Source organism: Neodiprion virginianus, chromosome 3, assembly GCF_021901495.1.
Source record: "Neodiprion virginianus isolate iyNeoVirg1 chromosome 3, iyNeoVirg1.1, whole genome shotgun sequence".
Classification (NCBI taxonomy): domain Eukaryota; kingdom Metazoa; phylum Arthropoda; class Insecta; order Hymenoptera; family Diprionidae; genus Neodiprion; species Neodiprion virginianus.
In genome coordinates, this window is record NC_060879.1 from 36,101,608 (window position 1) to 36,121,736 (window position 20,129).

At 42.6% G+C, this 20,129-nt stretch overlaps 2 protein-coding genes across 3 annotated transcripts in view; both read right to left on the reverse strand.

Annotated features, from left to right (window-relative positions):
* Positions 1 to 12,367, reverse strand: part of LOC124300529 (neo-calmodulin-like) — an 81,108-nt gene extending 68,741 nt beyond the window's left edge. The window contains exons 1-2 of one of the 2 annotated variants that reach the window (XM_046754739.1): positions 4,540 to 4,646; positions 3,036 to 3,444 (exon numbers count right to left, since the gene is read on the reverse strand). In XM_046754739.1, the coding sequence (XP_046610695.1) occupies positions 3,036 to 3,038 (3 nt within the window). In that variant the 5' untranslated portion in view covers positions 3,039 to 3,444; positions 4,540 to 4,646. Of the gene's footprint in view, positions 1 to 3,035; positions 3,445 to 4,539; positions 4,647 to 11,957 lie in introns of those variants that run through there. The other variant, XM_046754740.1, reaches the window with a different exon arrangement.
* A 3,143-nt stretch (positions 12,368 to 15,510) lies between these two features.
* Positions 15,511 to 17,740, reverse strand: LOC124300567 (uncharacterized). The gene is made up of 3 exons (XM_046754793.1): positions 17,318 to 17,740; positions 16,433 to 16,592; positions 15,511 to 16,335 (listed from the first exon to the last, which is right to left on the reverse strand). Exons 1-3 carry the CDS (start codon positions 17,487 to 17,489, stop codon positions 15,948 to 15,950), a joined length of 720 nt encoding a protein of 239 aa, XP_046610749.1. The 5' UTR covers positions 17,490 to 17,740; the 3' UTR covers positions 15,511 to 15,947.
* Positions 17,741 to 20,129: the final 2,389 nt, after the last annotated feature.

Consider the following 20,129-nt stretch of genomic DNA (forward strand, 5'->3'; position numbering starts at 1 on the left):
GATTTCTCTCGCTAAACGAAAGACGTAACGTCTTCTTCGGTTTGTTGCATTCGGCTGATTGATTCAGGGTGCCTGCGTCGAATATCTGGACCACCTACCATCAATCAGTTCCATTCTACTTCGCGGTGTAAACGAGAGTTGAGTTGTGCTTCGAATCTCTTCCTATATTCGCTAAGCTGTAAATATTCACCCGCATGTATCTATGTATGAGATAATGTACATAATACATGTATATATGTATCTCTACGGACGTGCGAGAGAGATGAGAGGTTATCAAATCAGCCGAGCTTTTATGCACCCTTTAAATGTGAACGAGATTTATCGACATCGCAACAGCTACTATTTGCGAAAAATGACATTCTACTTCTCTTATCTCTTCTTTCGAATGAAGAAAAAAGCAAAATTGAATCAGTCAAATGAAATAAATCACGAGAATTACCGGTGGATAATAAACTCCTACTCGATTCAGCGCCAATTTCCCTGTGGATGACGACGTCGCGGGGATGGAAAAAGATCGACGGTCGTTTAGCATTCTCGATAACATTTGTCATCTCACCCCTCAATCGAGTTCCGGAGTTTTTGCCGATCAAACAGAAGGTATGAGGAATTTTTAATCGCATGTCTATGAACAAAAAATATCCCCACGGAGCTGCCGGAGTTCCTGATCATGGATTGGCGTATCTTTTCTCTCTTTCTCCGAACGCTCTTCCTCTTCTTCTCCACTTTAAAAGGGCTTTAATTTTCCCGCCGCTTCGACTGTATAATTCATACCCGTATCAATCGCTGCTGTGTGCAAAACGGAATAGCCAGCTGGAACCGCTTTCTCCGAGTCGGTAATATTTAGGCGAGAAACGCGTCGTAGATAGGAGAAAAAAAATTCAAGAAGGCCGGCTACTCCGTCTTAGTCAAACGTAATGTAACTACGAAATTTATCCTTTATAACCACGGACACGTGCTCAAAGGATCGCTCCAGGCTCCGAAATCCTTCGGGAAGGTAGGCGGATTATGGTTCTTTCCTCAAGCTGCTTTTTTCTTTAATTTTATTTTTCCCTCCTCCCTTGCAATACCCAACCGATCTATTTTCACTTAGCGAACGACACTGACGTAGGTCTAATATCGCCTCGCCTTGGAAGGCGTGAAGAACTTTCGGGGGGATACGTGTTCGATCTTCTTTTTGAACCACCTTAAGCCAAATAAATGTGCACATTGCATCAGCTTTCAATGAATTGCATCGCGGCTTCGTACCTAAATAAAAATACATATCCATTTTATTTCGATTTATGCACGTATACATAAAAGTCTACATTTTTTCTTTCACCGATAGAATCGGTTTTCTTAACTTCCAAAAAGTCGCCGACTCGAGAGATTTTCTGATCATAAAATTACGTAGAATCTGGCTAAGCTCAAGTCAAGTGAAATTGAAACAACGAACAATTGCCGATGCGGTTGGAAACCTCGATCAGCACGCAACACGTACACATATTTATGAGTTTCGAAAATTGCGTTGTCCGTAAGGTAATAAAGGCCCTGAATATTCAAATTTTCAGCATAATAACGAGGATAGTCAAGCCGGTGAGATTTTAAATCAAAAGCTACGACAATGAATAAAGAATACATAGTGTCGACGAAGAGGATCAGAGAGTAAAAAGAGGGATGGCGGAGGGAAGGGGGGGGGGAAGGTAATTCTTTACTTGACACGAAGCCTGTGAAAATTAAGCGGGGAATTAAACAAGCACACCGGGTACTATCCCCAAGACGCAAAACTGAGATGTAAATTGGTCCCATTAAAATATTGTTAACATGGGAAATTTGAATAGGGTAGGCTGGCTAAGTTCGAGTTACGATTCTACGTTGCCTGCAGGTTTACATCTACAATGTAAATGCGAGCCAATTACAGACCGCAGGTATCCACTCCGAGAGATTAGGAACTTCAAATTTACTCAAAACGGTGCTCGTACTTAGTTCTCCTGTGTTTTATGGCCACCTTACGCGCTCGAGTCGGATCGCGATAGTTTCAGCCTCCGAAATGAACGACAGAGAGTGATCGGCTCGAGTCACGTCGTCCCTTCATTCGGCCGTTGTTTCGGTTGAATTTACACGTGCCCAGAGAAGCTCATATTCCTTGTCAACCAAGATATTTTTATCATGATACTTCCAGACAACGTTTTCGAATTTATTTCTCGAGAGGATTTTTCAGGAGTGCAACAAACAATCGGTGATATTGGCAGATATTCAAGTTTTCTGAAACTCATTCTCAGTCATTGATCGTCGGGAATTCGTGACAGCCGAGTAGAAATGACTTTACTGTCGCGAAGTTCGAAATTAACAAGTTAGTCGGACTCGAATTATTAGAGTTTTCGGAGAGACTGACAACCGAAAGCATTTCGCTGAAACTTTGTCATTTGCTCATATTGCTGTTAGGCTTAGACCATCGGATCAGGTCGCGATGATCAATAAACTGCAGAATGAGAATTAACAAGCCTTTGTATCCGCACGTAATAACTATTTGTCACACTGTCAAGTTACGGCCAAGATAAATTATGGGTTCACTTCCTGTTCGCAAAGAGAAGCGTAATAAAAGTTATAAACTGTTACACGAATGTTATCATCATTCCTCCCGTAATTGTCAGAAATTTTCGCGCGTTTTTCACAGCCGATTCAAGTAGATGGAAGAATGTTTTACAGCCAAGTCATTTTTTTCAACTCGTAGAGAAATTATTCTTAATGAGAAACAAACCGTGTTCAACAGTTGACAAATACGAGCAGACAGTTTCGCGTGCGCAGCTCTTTGCGAATTGTAAGGCATACCCACTTCAATTTAGCCACCCCTGAATGAACGAGCCCCACGGTCAGGATAAAATTTCGTTATTCAATCGACACGAGAACGAGTGAAAAAATATGCGCAGACACTCTCAGAGTGCCGTTTGTTTTACGAAAAACCGCATATAATTTCACGCGGAAAACGTAGCGTTGATCTGAATTCGAGTAAAACACCAAAGACACAGAGATAAATGAATTGCCCTTTTTGCACTCACCATCAGAAGTTTGACTTTGTTAACCAAAGGGGATGTCGTGAAAAATTTGTTGACAGCTGTCAATATTTTCCCTTCCAATGTGTCGGCGTGTGGTTCGCATCCGGTTTCAACTCTGTCCCCGATTCTTGCCGCGCCTTCGGCCCGGAAGTTCTATTTCACTTGTTGTTTACCGCTCAGATCCGTGAACAGAACGAGACGCTACGCGGTCATCGGATCCGCGCGTTTTTTCAAATATACTTTTGAAACCTCGATTACTTGGAGCGATATTTCCCACCGCAGAGTGCAAGTTCGTATTTTTTTCTCTCGTCGAACAAAGCTTATACCGAAACTTTTCAAGTACAGTTGCAACTGAATATTACTAGCGGCGTAGTTCCTGGGACAAATTCTTCGATCGAGTCTTGAGTTTACTCTGAAAAGGGTTGAATTTTTCGTGCAGAATAACAAACGAGGGGCTCAGTTTTTGTACCTATGGATTTGAAACGACGATCGTTGGTGATCAAATTCAAGTATTCGCGTATCTGAGAACAGTTTTTACATCGTGGCAAGGTGACCGGTCAACAAGGAGAGAAACACGAGCAGTTGGCCCGAGTAAAATCGTTCGAAAATTCGGCAAAGTCTGCAAATCGCGTTGATTACCTTTAGTTTTAGGAGCAGGGTCTGCGGCGTCCCGAGGTGCCGACCGTTTTGTTCCAAATTGTTAAATTGGATAAAAACTTTAAGCTTGGGCAGGCGAATGCCGCGTACCGTAATTTGTCGCGTACCGGTTTTTGTTCGAAACAACTTATAGAACTCAGCCGAGAGCTTGCGTAGGCCCAGAAATAATTACCGCCGCATCTTGATTGACAGATTTGCTCTGTTACATGGTTCGCTTTTCCGGGCGATACGATGCCCTAATTATTAACCCAGGGTTTGCTAATTTAATAAACAGTTCCGAGTTCACCGAGAGTCGAGATTGAAAAGTGAGCTTAACACGTGATGGAAAATTCATGGCAAGAGTAACTTTAGTTTCAAGTAGCTACGTGTAGTACTTTATCTCACCCGAGCCACGAACGTGCGGTTCAACGTCTACTTTCAGCCTTTTACTTCCAAGTTTGAAACACTCTCAGCCCCCTCTTTGTAAATTCATCAATGATTGATAGGAGTTAGCGAGCATGATACACTACGTCATAAAATCACGCCGCTTCTGAATAAAAAATCGAGCCCTTACTTGGTTATCAAAGATTTTTGAGAGCTGGTTAGTAATTTGAAATTACGATCGGCCAATGATACAAGCTGCTTTCGGGTTTAGTTCTCTCTGAACTGACGTCACCCCGCCACTTGGGGAAATGAAAATTCCGTCGATTTTTTCTCGGTGATCGATAAAGAGGAGAAAGGGTGAAAATTCATCGATCTTATACCAAATATCTGGTAAAATGAATGGTCTATCAAAACAGAACGGGATCTAGGCTGATCGTGAGACGAGCGAAAATACTTTTTTGCTAATCTGTAAATCGTGTCACTGTACAATTAAGAATTCGGTGGGTCTTCCAACGAGTTTCTTGGAGCTACGGGCGCACCGCGTCAGGATCCTGGCTCCAGAGTAACGCGACGTCGCGGTCTTAGAGGCGACTGGATGCTGCGAGTCGCGGCTCCACAGTCATCCCGAAACCAGTCCGAGTTCACCAGACGCTGCGGCGTCGCGACGCACGGGGTTTGCTCTGCTTTTGCGCCGGCCAGCCGCCACTAGTTGAGCCTCTGCCGTGGTGTAGTCGAGGTCTCGTCGCCTCTCTTTACTTCTCATTCGCATCTTTATGGCTTGTATAAAAACTACCCGACTGCAGCTCTTGGTGCTGGAGGACTCTGGCTCCTCTGCCTCGAATCGCTGCATTCCGAATTTGAATGGCTCCGAATGCGTCAAATTCCTCAAGTAAAGAAACCAATATTTTACGTTAAGCATTGATGTTTTGAATGGTCCGAAAATCGATGCTCAAACTTCCGAAAGGATAAAATGCCGAAAGGGCGTAATACAAGTCAAAGTTTCGAAAATGCGAAAATGAGAAGATTTAATTATCTGAAACATCGAAATTCCGAATGACCGAAGATTTTTAGTTCTGTGAATTTCTGGCTTGCTGAAACTTCACCACTTTGATCTTTCTTTGTTTTGGATTTTCGATATTTTTACGTTGGGATTCCTGGTCATTCTGATTTTCGGTTTTTATCATTTATTACACTCACTCGTTGAGTAAACTACGCTGTGGGAGTATATTTTAATTTTCGGAGTTCTACTCTATAGAAATTTTATTTCTCGGAATTTTGCTCTATCGGAACTTTACTTTCCGGAGTTTGGTTTCATTTCTTCAAGTTTCGCCATCAAATAATTCAGAATTAGGTACTTTCAGAACTTTGACTCCGCCCCGCTGCAGTCTCACAATCAGTATCCTTTTCATCTTTCAGTGAAAGACGATTGCATACCTTATTTTCATTATTATTTGGCACTTTTAGTTTTAAACTCTTTGAATCTCGCGTCAGTGATGCAGTTTTTTTTCCCATAATTCTTGTACAGTAGATTTTTTCTTCGTTATTATTTCGAACTCGGAAACTATTGTTTTTGTCAAGCTGCATGGAAACAAACTTTACAATTTTCTTATCTGTCTGCGTTTTATAATACCAATCAGACTCGACCCAGTTCTGCGATGTTGAAATTTCGAAGAGCTCAAAATTTTACAATCGAAACCGCAAATAAGTAGCCTCAAAGTTTCGAGATTCAAGAAATTAACCATGCATTAGACAAAATGTATGCTTTGAAACGTCGATGACTGATTACAGGAATAACTTTCCTTTGATGCATCCGATGAAACTTTGATAGCATGATTGTTAATAATGACGCAACATGAAAGTTAAACTACCTCAGAGAAGCGTGAATCAAGCTTTCAATTAATGTTGCACAACAAACGCAACGGAACGTGGGTTCAATTTTCTATTTTGCGAGCAGCTTCCGAATAAGTCGTGTGCAGGACCCCGGATATCACATCGGTGATCTCATATCCTGATGCCGTTGCAATATCTTTAATATTTTCTGGAAAAATACGCCACTGGTATAATATAATACGTGATGGAAAGTAAACCTGTACCTGCAGGGATGTAAGGTCGGTGAAACTCGTTACACGTCGGAAACTATATACACGTAAATAGGACACTCGAGTGATCAGAAATAAAATTTAGATAAAGTAAATAATATTGCAAAGCGAAGCGGAGTGTTTATAAAATTCCTCAACTACAGGCGAACCTTGCTTCTGTTTCTCGTTTTCACATCCTGAAATTTTTTTCCCTATTTTACCTCGCTAACATCCACGTTCGGCCTTTCAAACTACATACAGCAGAATGACGAACGATGTTGACTCGATTGTCACTGCAATGATGACGACTCAATGTCGAGATGCAGCGTCCAATTTGGCGAAGTGATTTATTACCCTTGACGATCGGTAATCTCGCATCCCGGCATATTTTTGTGATTTTATTATTTATTATTTTTTTCTGTCGTTTACAAGACCAAAATAACTCACCGAGAATGAAAAGTGGCTGACGCGCGTTTCTCGGCACCTTTTTTACTTTCGGTCTCTTCCGTTTCCCCGATTACCGGTACACTTAATTAGTCTACGGATCTATTACGGAAGAGCCGAGTATCAGTTTCGCGCGTGGCAATAATTCGGCCTTTGTTGCATGGACGAAGCTGAAGCCGCTCCCGTGACATTATTGCTGCACCTATATGTATAGTAGACTCGATGCAATTACGCCCATTCAGTGACTAATTTGAGAAACACGACTCATTCAATCGGTCAAAATCGGTACAGCTAGTGCAGAATTCTGTGTACAGGTAACTCCTGTATGGACTGATAGCAGCTAAACTACGGTACGGTGACCGAGTTATTTATTTTTCTATTTTCTCGTCGACCGAATTTGTTTCGTTTCGTTTAATTTTTTTTTTTTATATCTTTTTCTTTTACTGCCCTGGACTAATGACGCATTCACCTGGCGAAGGTATGCACGTGAAAATTCCAATACTTTTATGATTCCGAGCCCGATTCGCCGGAGTCTATAATAAATTTTATATTCAATGAGGAATACTCGCATGTGTACGTTGCTTTTTTATTCAAATTTTTGCCAAAGTATAGGAGCTATGTATGTATACGCTTTCAATATAGCCTTGTCACGAAACGTATGACTTTCATGGCAGTCTGATTATTACGGGTATGGTGTACGGACACGATGGCGCGGAAGCATTTCGCTTTCTGAAACGAATCAGGATCAGAGCCCCAAACCAAAAATTTCTTATCTCGTCTCACCGACCGACGACTCAAAATGGAAAGAGACGTATGGCAGTCGCGTAACAGTGTTTACGAGCGTTTAAATACGAAAATAGAACGTGTGTTCGGTGAATGAAAGAAAAAAGTTAAAGCTTGTCATTACGAAATAGTCAATAGTCAGTAGTCGTGCAAAGATGTGACTTGCAGTGTAAACTTTTCGCTGTGGACTAGATACGCGTAATCGTTTTTCAAGAACTTGAGCCGTGGTAGAGGGCGGGAAATGTGGAAGTTAGTTTTGCGAAAATTAATCCTGTCAGATAACTATTTTACCGTATAACTATTCCCTAGAAACCGATGTACCTACCAGATTTTACGCGAAGAGTTTTTAGTGATTGGATTGAAACTGCATTTTTAGTCAACTCCCTGCGGGATTTCCTTTGACCTAATTTTCTCAATTTCTTGTGTGAAGATCGCAGGGGAAGAACGTGTCGAGCATGAGCGTGGGGAAGACTGCGAAATCCTTGAAATGCAAATTTGCGTTATCCGATGAACCAGTTTCGAGATAAGTTTGTTCGAATCGAAGGAGACGCGGTGGTTCTGCAATTGCGGACCAGGATGATGTATCTTGACGAGAAAACGTCCGAGAGAAGAGCGGAACAACTCGGTAGTTCTACTCGAGTCGATCATCACGAGTTACACAGCAAGACGTTTGAGTTGTTTCGCCGTGCAATGCGGGTGAAAATTCCGAATCGTAAAAACCATAACAAGTGAGGAAGAGAAGAAAAAGAAAAACAAACGAGGTAACTGGGATGAAACTGACCGCCGACAAGAAAAGAAAATAATAAGAAATGTTAAAACAAGCGATACCTACTTCCACATCGGGTACACTTGAAAGCTCGAATGCCCCCCTCTCCGTCCCCCGGCTCTTTCTCCACCGTCGGACCATAAAAAAGCGCACGCTCGCCGCCCCCGTGAAAGAGCTTTTATTTCCGGAACTCTATACCTTTGGTAACCCAGGGCGAAGTGGTGCTGGCGTGGCGGTTGATTGGATACGGAGATACTCGTTCGTACGTCCGTTCTATCCTCATTGATACGCTGCCTGGCTAGACTCTGCACCAACCGAGATTTCAAAGTACTCTTACGGCTGCAATATCAACGCGTACGACGCGCAAACTTGCAGCTGGGAAACTTGGCTCTGGTAACTCAAACCTGGCAGGGTATAGTTTGCCGGGAAAACGGTGAGGCGCTACGTACATGTTATTGTCCTGGTTACACATCCGTCACGCCATGTTAGTCCTGTTACTCTTTCGAGCTTCCGTGCTTTCGATTATGGCCTCGGAGTTTATCACCCAGAAAATAGGAAGGCGAGCGTACCTACCATGAATCACTGGGACTCTGCGGCACGCGTGACCAGGTGTTACATGTAACGCTGGGAGCGTCGCCGGGTAATCGAGGTTAAACCACCCTTTCATACGCCGTATCTACCCTTCCCCGTTGAGTTACACTGAGATTACGTCGAGTGCATATTTTCGATAGGAAACTCACCCGCCACCTCGCTCTTTATCTATCCACGGGAATCTCCGTTTATTCTCTTGCAAAAATATCCCGCACCGTGGGATTATCGTTTGCTGGCTACAGACTTTTATCGAGATCTAACGGTCTGCCGAGTTTTTCAGATCTTAAGGATTTTTCTTTTCTTTTTTCGCGCATAGTTGAAAAGAGCGATGTAATGAATTTCGACCGATTTTGCAGGGTGAGCTTTAAATTCGTAGTTTAATCATCGCGTTCTCTTCTTGTGGGAAAAAAAATTTCCACGTTTAGAAATCAATTATTCGTCGTGCGGAATAGTGCTGGAACATCGTCTTTGAAAACAATTTCTTCTCTTCTCTGCAGTTTTATCAGCAAGTTTTGATATCGTTTCGACGTTTTTATCTGATAATGAGAGATCAGAAATTCGTTACGAAGACCTTAGTGAAAGTCAATAAACTTGTAAGTGAATTTTAGTCTTTCAATGGAAAACAGGTTGAATATGTAGTGTGACTATTGTATCGAAGAAAACAACTCAAATTCGATGAAAAAACTGAATTTTTTTTTAAACTTAGATTCTGATATTCCAAAAATTTGACAGGCGTTAAGATTTTAGTGCAGGAGTACTAATCTGGTACATGAGTACAAGAGTGAATGTTACAGATGCAGAAAAGTAAAAATTCTTAACTTGGCTTGTAACGAGTTAGACTGAATTGTATAACTGTAACAAATTTCGATACAATCTGAGGTAATTGTCATACCATTTACAGTGCGGTATATTTCGCTGCCAAGAATTCTTTTTAATTTGTAGGTACTTCTCAGTTCCGTAGCTTTAAGGCGAGAAGTTAGAATTTCATTACGGAAACGGAACCCGATTTTCCGCAGATTACTACGATGATAAAATTGGAGAATAAAAAGCTGTATAGTATAATATAAAAAGCTCCGTAATGTTTTCATCGATGAAAATTCGTCTAGAAACAAGGCGAGCGGTTGGAAAAGTTTTGGGGAACGCTATTTGCCGAACCAGGTCACATCACCGACGGCGATTCGGACTTTGATAAGCCGTGTTTCAGGCTCAACAAATCCAGGATTATAACTGAGCTACGCACAGCTGGTCTGCCGGCATAATCTGCGCTGTTATATACCTGGAATCTTAATTGATATCGTGGATTTATGCGACGAATTCTTATTTTCAAAAAATCGCAACGGGCGTTCGGCATTCCGAGATACGCAATGCGAACAAACGAACGTTCTTATCATTTCTCGAATTTAATTTGCCCTTCGTCGTAAACCTCAGCGGGAACTCGAATATAAACTTAAATACACAAATGACGAATCCTGCAGTTCGGCCCAACAAAGGACGAAGGAAAAGCTTCCGCTCGAGTTGATTGCCACTTTGGTGACGCGGTCTTGTCGGAGGTTTTTGACCAGAACAATGCTTCGACGGCATCTCTCTTTCTCTCCTCTTAGCTCTCCCTCTCTCTGTTTATTCTTATCTTTGGTCGTAACCGTGGCATTCGGCGAGTCCCGATGTTTCCAGCTATATTTCAAACGGACAGACTTACGTTGCGTGCTGAAAATTGCTGGCGAAAGAACCCCAGAAGAAATCGGGCCAAAGTAACAATCACAGTGGAGAAGTTTTGTCGGAAGAAAATGTCGCAGTTGAATTACACTGTTTTTCATATATTGTTATTCTTATTATTATCATTATTCTTACGGACATATTTTAGTATGTAAGCTTACGTCCCGTTAAGATGGGGGGGATAGTTTGAACCGTCTAAAATAATGTCTATTATTTTAGGATTTTTTTTTCAAAGAAAATGAAAATACTTAAAGCACTTTGAGTTTTAGGACTTTATTATTTATAGTTTCAAAAACATTTTCTAATTTTTTCGGGTTAAATTAATTACAAAACGGCGCCATGGCGCATATAAGTAGCGAACAACTTCGAACTCGAGGCTCTTTGCGATGGCGTATCTCCTGACGTCACTGTTCAGCTTGTAACAGATAGAAAAATTGTTACAATAAAATTTTAGGATTGAAATTCAAAAATCTAGCCATGAGTTCGAATCGATAAGCAAGTCTTATAGATTGTGTCAAAATTTTGAAAACGTAGTCGTTAACTACTCCTATGCGCCATGTCGCGATTTTGTTATTAAGTTCAATGAACAATTCTAAAATGTCCTTGAAACTATAAATCATAAAGCCCTGACACTGAAATTGCTAAGTGGTTATATGATTTTAGACGGTCCAAGCTGTACCCCCCCCCCCCCCCCCCCTCATACAGTAAATCTTTAAAACATCTTGTGTTTGCTTGAACTTTTCTTGAAAATGAATTTGGAGATGGAGTTCATACGGAACCGTTGCGTCTGTTCGAAAACCAGAGGAAGAAAAGTAGAGTCCGTGAGAAGGGTATAAAATGTAATCAATACACCTGGGCGCTAACTTTGATTAAGAGGATTTTTCACCGTGAAAATGGATTGCTACAATTAATCGGTTCCCTTTATTCCGGAGAGAACATTCAATCTTTCATGCATCAAAATTTTTTTTTGCCCCTTGATAAGCTGGAAATACACATATATCAATGAATATTAATTTCCGGATAAATACTTCAGTTGTGAATCGATCTGAAGCGTCGGTGTAGACGCAGGGAAATGAAAATCAATGAATTTCTTTTATCGTCTCCGACACTAACGAACGGCCCAATTCCACGTCTGTTAATTTTCATCCAGCTGTCGTTCACAGCTTTGCAAATAAATTGGAAAGCATTTTTATTGCCACAGTGACACGCGGTTATTAGTAACCTATGTTGACGCAGAGCGCCATAGATTCACAGACGGATAACCCTGATCATGTCATACTTTCTGCATGAAACCCTTAACCTCTTTCTCGGTCAAGATTCTCGTCGATGAATTCTATCGGCAGTAATGGAACGGACTTTGTGCGTTCCTTTTTTTGCACAGTGTAATTTTTTTCAGGGTGCGATGATCAAACCGGCAGGTGGAGGTGTAACGCATGTCTTATAGGTGCTGCCTGCGTGTAATGAAGAAGGTTTATTTATTTTCGAGGTGCAAGCGTGGAATCGTGCTCAAGCTAAGGTGACAAGCCTTACCTTTCAGCGTGTCAACCTAACTCCAAGTAGGCTGTCATAATCCCGAAGTACGTTTCGAGAATAAATTATCGCGTAAATTATGTTTCGTTTCAAGTACGGTGATCCAGCCAAACTGGGCTGCTTTCCACTAAACGTTCTAATATTGTACCGTGGAAGTTTAGAATTTTGGAACTTAGACGACAGCAAGACACAAGGCAGAATTAAGCCAGGTATGATTTTCAGAAAACCAAACTGCACCGCACGGAAACTGTACCCGAATAACACAAGCGTGAAACACATTACTCGAGGTGTTTTGCCAGCTTTTTTACCATCTTGCAAAGTGTAATGTAACCACACGTATAATATAATAAGAAGCCTGCAGACTCTTGCGCCTGAATGTGAAAAGGTAATTTCATTCTTCGCGACTTATGTAAAATGAGATAAAATGTTAATGACGAGAGGTAACTCGGAGTGTCGTACCGTTATAACCCATTTGTTAAAGGATATATTATACTGGCATTTTTCAACGGAGACAAAGGAAACTTTTCTAGTATTATCAGGCGTTACGTGACGGGCACAACAGTTTTTTAATTGCTCATTACCGCGGGTACCGTTGCACCTGACAATTATTAGTCAATTGTAGGCAAATGCGTTCCAGTTGGTGCGGAATTCTCAGGAACATTTGCCACCGAATTCCGCAAACGATGTCCGCAACAACCGGCTGCTGTCGCAAATATGCCGTTAGCTAATTCGTGCCAATTGACAATCGTGGCATTTCTAGATGCTCTTAAAGACCGATTGAAACACCTCGCAGCATTTAGAACTCCGGTTTGTAGATCAGTGTAGATACATATCCAGCTACGGTATGTATTACATCCAAAGTTGTACGGTTACACAGAATTCTATGGGGGAAGTACAATTTGTCTGGTAACCGAACTCGACGTCTGTCTCCGCGGATATCAGATGAAGTGAGAAGGGTTGACGAACAGCCTATTTTTCTTTTCTGTTTTTTCTCCTGTATCTCTTGGGAACGAATCGTTATCTGAATGGTCAATTCCATACGCCAGAGTTGCGACCCAACTGCAGTATATACAGGATGAGGAAATTTAAACACTGATGGAATTGGGCATTTTGTTTGCTGTACGGCGATTTCAGAAAATATCACGTATATAACCGCAATCGTTGCTTTCTGGAAAGTGTCATGAAATCCAATTAGCAGTTTTCTTTCAGAAACTAATATCCCAAGGTCTGCAACAAATCGCGTACAGTATTCTACGTAAGTTTTTCTTTACTCCGAGTAAAGAGAAAATTTTCCCGAAAGGAGGTCGGCAACTTCTCGTATATAATACGTGGATTCGTGCAATCCAAAGGATTTGCCAAGTGCCCGTGTTTCGACGCAGTATATAAAGTATACATGTATATAATTGAAAAACACAAACAGAGATTACGTCGTGGACGGAGAAATTAAGTTTTCAAATATTCTCTTTTGATGTTAATGTACCTTTCAAATCCGTCCCGAGTCGAGACTCGCCGGGTCTTATGACTCGTGCCAGGTTTTTATTTGGCTTTCTTTTTGGATTTCTATTTTTGATCGTTTTCTCCCTCTCTTTTCGTCCCTTCATTCCCGTCGCTTTGCCTCGCCTTTTCGTCCGCACGCGTCACTGCTCCCTTGCAAGCTCGGTTGGAAATTGGTTCGCGGAGCCTAGAAACGATTTCCGTAAAAACGTAATTACAGTTTCCGAACGAACAGCGACGACTTTACCCAACGACGCTTATGCCTCGGCCTATACTCCACGTAATACGCGGTGCACGTCCTTCCCCTGTACACATATTACACAACCTGTGATAACCGACAGGCTGTGTTCAATTCCAATCAAGCGACTCGACTCGCGGCAGTAATACGTCGGCAGTCTGCAGCAGTGCCTATCTCGGTGTATCATCTGATTCCCAAAAGCTTGTTAACGAACGAGTGAGTCGACTGATCGATGGGCATTCATTTCTCCCGGTGAAATTGCGTCCAACGATTGGTGTAGAAGATGAATCGCATAAGTTGCGCCGAATTAAACGGGACGGCTTTCTCGATTTTCATATTTTAAGATTCATCGTTCTTTCTTCGTGCAAATTTTTGTAGCGTCGGTAGAAGCATTGAATATCAACTATAGCAATTGCAGAGGATGATGATTATTTCAATTTCTACGATTTTCCACAATAAATAACACTCATGCACGAAGTTTTGAAAATAGATTTACAAAATATTACACATTCTATTCGATTTGTAAATAATACACGATCCAAAGTAATAACTGATGTGATACCTACTTACCTGCCAATCGTAGATCGTGAAATATCGGTTTGGATCTAAAAGTCGGCCAAGTCTTACGAGAAACTTCGTTCAGGTGTAGAATCAATTTCAGAGTGGGATTTTAATAAAATTGCCTGCTAGTCGTGCAATAAAAACCCAGAGTCATATCGCTATTTCCGTTTGCTGTTTCTGGTTTATTTTACAAGCAAGGATAGATTTATCCAAAGATTAAAATTCAAATGTCATGACGTATGAAAAACAATTAATGCTCTTTCGAAAACGTGTCGAAACCTCCTTCGAGATATGTTTATCCAAACTTTTCTCGCATAAAATGAAAAAATCAATTTATGCCTACGAAATTTGACAATTTATAGTTAGTTTCGTCAAATCCTTACTGTCAGATCTCGATAATCTGTGGTCAAATTTCAAACAGGCCGTAAATATGTTAAAATTTTTTTCCTGTCTTATCGACAGATCTGCCTACCGCAGATACTAGATAGATAGCTTCATCTTTGCGGTGACGGGAAACGCCCACAAATGGTAAGAGAATTTCGACCTCAATCGACAACCACAATTTCCATATTACCTTGCCATGATAAAAAAGGTATCTACCGTAAGTGTACTAAAGTAAACCTGTGATACCGACGACAAGATTGAATTAATTGTGTAAAGGCAATTCAAAATGTTCTTCATCTGTTGAAATTTGTAATGACTGTGAAAGTGTTAACAGTTAAAATACTTCTGTTATTAAAATCTTTGTTGGGGATGAAGATTATACGCTAATATCAATTTCGGGTAGGAAAATTAATTAAAAATTGATGTTTAGTAATCAAAAAATATATATTTGAGATAGGAATTGTCTCTTCTCGTCGGAATTGTGTCTAACAAATTGTCTTCGTTCTGATATACAGGTAACATGCAGTATTGGTACACCTAACATTATACATATATTCAACGATTGACGATATCATCAATGTCAACTTTAGATTTACATCTTATACTAATCGAATGTAGAATTCTCATAAGAGTTTCGGAGGACTTCTTACGGGCGTATTATTCTATGGATACCTCAAGCTCCATCGAATGTCTCGTTAAAAGAGCAGATACTTGGGAATCCTACGCGATCGGTATAAACAGTTGTTTCTTGATGATGATTAATCACATGGTGGCAAATCCGCTTGATTCATATTACAATAAAGCGAACACAATATGTCAGAAAAAGATAAAGACGTACAAATGACACAGCGAGACGTAAGTAAATATCATCATGGGTGTTAGAAATAAAATTAAAAAGAACTTTATTTACAAGAGTCGAATTTGAACAACCGTTTGACGTCATACAACTGACGTCATTAATCTCAATGCGAATTATCGCGGAATTGTAATGCAACGGTGCATACTTTGTAACTGACTTGAAATCAGTCTTAAGAAAAATTATAAATTAGTTTTCATTCCCGCTTCGTATTTCTTTGTACATACAACAAATGAGAGAACAAAAATAAATTCGGGGTATCTCTGTTTTCAATTTGAAATCGACTTCGTCGCCGAGCACGACATCGCCTCAACACGGATCGTAATTTAACGTCGTTCGTATTAAGAACGTAAACAGTTATTTCTTTGCTCAGGTGCAGAAACTGCAGCTTATGAAAATATTCGAGCAATTCGTCGACCACCGCGATGCGCGTACACAGAGGTACCTAATGCTTGTATCATTTTGACTCAGACGCGTACAGCGCAGCGGCCAATATTTGTTGCATTTGTATTCTGACGTCGAGCTTCTTGACGTCGGGGACTTGTTTCATCATCGGCAAAAGCGAGAGGAGAAACATCCGGTCGTAATCCTCGTCCTGGATCATCGGCTGACTGTGGGAAGACAAAATGTCGTGGATATCGTTGTCGAACGAGTTCAACGACGTTTCGCAAATCTGCGTCGAGTATCGACCCCGCATTTTCGGCTGGCCCATGCTCATCGACACGTTGTTGTATTCCCTCGAGGTGCTCGGTTGCACGGCCGGAAAATCATATTCCTCGATCACGGGGTTGTCCATTTCGCTATCGCTGTCCGGGTGATGGGGCGAAGCCTTTTTGACCAGATTTCTGAAAATTCGAACTAGTCAACCATTTTGTATAAAGATCTCAACTCCTAATTCCTCTCAACGACGAGAACCGCCAAGTCGGCACGGAATTAAAATACCTTTTGTTCTCGACGGTCGGCAGAAGAAAGTACAACTGGTCGAAGTAAATATATTTCTTTCTTTTTCGTGCGGCCGGACCAGCTTTTTGCGAGCGTTGCATCTTCAGCTCCTTCATGAAGTAATCCCTGATGTTCCTCCATTTCCCGCGTAAATTCTTCTCTGAAACACAAATACAGCCCATGTCTCATCAGCCACCGCATCGTAAAGACCAGTAGCAAGAAAATTATTGAAATATTGGTGTAAATTCAAGTCGCAGCTTCGAAGCTCGCAGTCTTTCTCCAGCCAAACGGCTTAATTATCGGCTCGAGGGGTTCGCTGCGCATGCGCAGACCGCAGCCGTGCCCATCTGCGAGGATGCGTACACAAGAACGAGAACAATTTTCAACGGTAAGCCGTCGGTGGTCGGTGGGTGATTTTACCCGCAAAGCGGGCACGGAGTCCGTTTTATAAGCGTCGATGGCGAGGCGCGAATGGAGGATTGGTAAACGGGGAGGGCGTGGAGCAAAGCGCCTTGATTTCTATCGATTCACGGCCATTCGGCCACGGCGAAGGCAGGCTGCGTCTTTCTCCGGACGCAGGCTGCGGTCGCGGGGTTTTACAGGCTTGATAAAACGATCGCGTGATTGTTAAAATTCGATTCTTCGTCCGCATTACACTCGTGACATCTCTATAGATAAGTCGTTTTCGGAACAAGGGGTACATATCGGAGGGAATCTCGGAATATTCCTCCGCTCGTAACGACCAGCTATGCCGGAAACGCACGTGGTTGATGCGAGACGGTATTATCCGTACGACGATAATCAGAGTGGCCGGCCGGGCAGCGTGATCGATGAAGGAACGAACGGTGCGGTGCGAGGAGGATATACTGCATACTTATACCCTACCTTCAGTGTTTCTCTCCTCGTTCGTCAAGCCGTCCCAATTGGGCACCATCACCTGGCACATTTCGTCCCAAGCGTCCATCTTAGCATTCCTGTCGTTATACTCGTCGCAGTTAACGTCGTAAATAGCCGGCCGCTTCTGTATCTCAATGATAAACTTTTCAGTGTCGAACATTGTCTCTCCGTACCTCTCGTCTGTATTTTGTTTACGCCTTGCGCCCTTCCCCTCTCTCTCTCTCTCTCTCTCTCTCTCTCTCTCTCGCTCTCTCCCTCTCTCTGCAATTACGCTCGCGGCTGGCGGGATTCACGCGGCGAGAAAAACACCCGAGACGACTGCACCTGCACCGGCATTCGTCCCCTGATCGGCAGCTTGAACGGGGTCTGCGGCTCTCCGCGCACCGATGCGGACTGCGGACGGCGGACAAACCGCCTCGCCTTGACTCGGCCGCCCGCGGCGCGTGTTCAGCGTTGCGAGTCGTGACGCGGCGGAACCTACGCAGCGGCGTTGCCACATCTACAACCCGTCAGCCCCGCCGCCCGGCCGCTTCCGCCCCGACGCCTTCATTCCGCGGAAGACGCGCGCCGTCCTCGCGCCGATTATGTCGGCTGACTCGCCTTTTCACCTGCGCTATTCGCCCGGCTGCGAGAGGAGAAAAAGGGAAAGAATCGTGCGCCTCGCGTCCGTCGGCCACGTCGGAGCTGCAGTGCCTGGCGGATTTCCTTTCGACGCATTGCTTCGTAGGTTACTCGCACGCGTCCAAGTTGTTACGTATTCTATCGAAATCTCGCCCCCTTTCACCTTTGCTCACTACGTTTAACCACGGCTAGTTTGGACAATTTTTGTTAATATTGATACAACGTATCGATCGAGAGCGGGTGTATCTACTCGTTTCCGGAAATCACCTCGAGTCGTTACGGCCTTGATAATAATACCGTGTAAGCATGTGTTCCGCTGCACGTGGAGGTCGCGCGGCAGCCCTGCGGAGGATAGAGAAAATGATCGCGGATCCCTGATGGCGCGGAATCGAACAAAACTGAGACGAGGGTCAAATCCACTCTGAATCGCTTCCGCGAACGCGACACTCGCCCGGTTTGACGGAACCTGCAGAAATGTCGGTGCGGGTCTCGGGGCTGCTCGAAAAGTAACGAAATTTTTAGGAAAGTGAGCATCGAAGACCCGTTGAAAACGGTCTCGACGCAGTAGTCAATTAATATCGGGAATGACTTTGTCAATTTCCTTGGCAGTATTAGGGAAATACCGGGTGCAGTGTTGGGAATGGGTTTTTTTTAGCACCGCTATGAGAACCCGTGGACTCATACCTGTCCCGAGGAAATCGACGGGTCGGGATCGGTCCGGTTCAGCGCGGAATGAGGCAGGCAGACAAGCATGGCCAATCCGGCGAATACACACCTACCGCGGCGGCGAAATATACGCACACCAAAGAAAAGGCTGCGACACCGTAGCGGCGAACCAATATTTGCCAGCGGCATTCCTCGCGGAGATATTCCGTTCGCGATAAGTCGGCTGGACGGACCGGACGGTTCGAACCTCAAGCTCAGTCCCTGCGTACAAAAAAGAATCTGAAACAGCAATTTTTCGATGGTACAATTGGTGTCGCTGGTAGTCTGAATCCAGAATTCCGACCAGATTCCGCAATACCTTCGGCCGCCATTTTGAATCTATAATTCAACTAGTCAAATATCGATGATAAAAAAAAAAAAAAAATTGTCACGACATTGTCGAGATGCAGATTGTCGAATCTACAAGTTTAGTTTCGATCATTTTTAGTGAATAGTTGAAAATAGCCGAGTTATTTGACAAAAACAAATTCCCCCGTAAATTCAAGATGGCGGCCAAAGCTATAGCAGAATCTCGACGAAATTCTGGAACCGGACTATCAGCGATCCCTTCCAACTATTGAAAAAAGAAAATTGTGACATGTAAAAATTCCAATTTGAAATGTAAGCATATTCCGACTGGACTACTCGATCAAAGCCGAGTGTGGCAGAGTTACTCGGCGGTTACGGCAGGCGTCGCGACGCGGCGAGCCTCCCAGATGTCCGCGCTTGTAGCCGACGGTGGCCTACCGGAAACGTCGGACGCACGTTCTCGGAGCCAATTTTAACCGCCGGCCAAGTTGTACCTGTGGCCTTCCTTCGGGGCGGGCATACCGGGTGTTCAGCCGGCTTGCCCCGTTTTCCATCCGCAAGGGCCGCGGCGCGGCCGGAACTGACAGACCCCAAACGATTATCGTATCTTTGAGTAATTTTGATAATCTAATCTTATTTCCGTTTAACTTAGACAGACTGGTGCATGGGTCGAAGATTCGATACTTTTTCGTTATTTGCAGATCGCGATATTTTCGCATGCTCGGTATTCACCAAATTAATATATTCGCAAGCTAGATATATACGATGATTTTCGTGAAAGTATACGAGAAAAAATATATTTAAATTATAAACTAACTTCATTACAAATAACTTTGAAATTGTTAAAACTCCACCAAATTCGTTCGATTTCACTCTATCTAAGATGACTGATTTTGATCAGATGCCTAGTGGTTTATAAACTCCCTGAAATCGATTCTACCTTTTGACGTTATTCAATTCGATATTCAAACACGTTGATCAAAATCGATATTAATGCAATCTTAAAAAAATTATATTTTACCGAACCATTGTGATAAGAGAAAGAGTCTTGGCGATATTATAGATAAGAGTTTCTCGAATAAGTCACTACAGAGTGAAAACGAGCAATTGTACCACATTCTTTACCATTCTAAACTTGAACTAAAAAATCTATAGGTATTCAAGT

Bases quoted from the DNA above. Each gene is read 5' to 3' on its own strand.
- LOC124300567 (XM_046754793.1), bottom strand. From the start codon at position 17,489: ATGTTCGACACTGAAAAGTTTATCATTGAGATACAGAAGCGGCCGGCT. The intron at 16,593-17,317 runs GTAGGGTATAAG...TTTGTGTTTCAG, and splicing joins CGAGGAGAGAAACACTGAAG to AGAAGAATTTACGCGGGAAA. The intron at 16,336-16,432 runs GTATTTTAATTC...TCGAATTTTCAG, and splicing joins CCGACCGTCGAGAACAAAAG to AAATCTGGTCAAAAAGGCTT.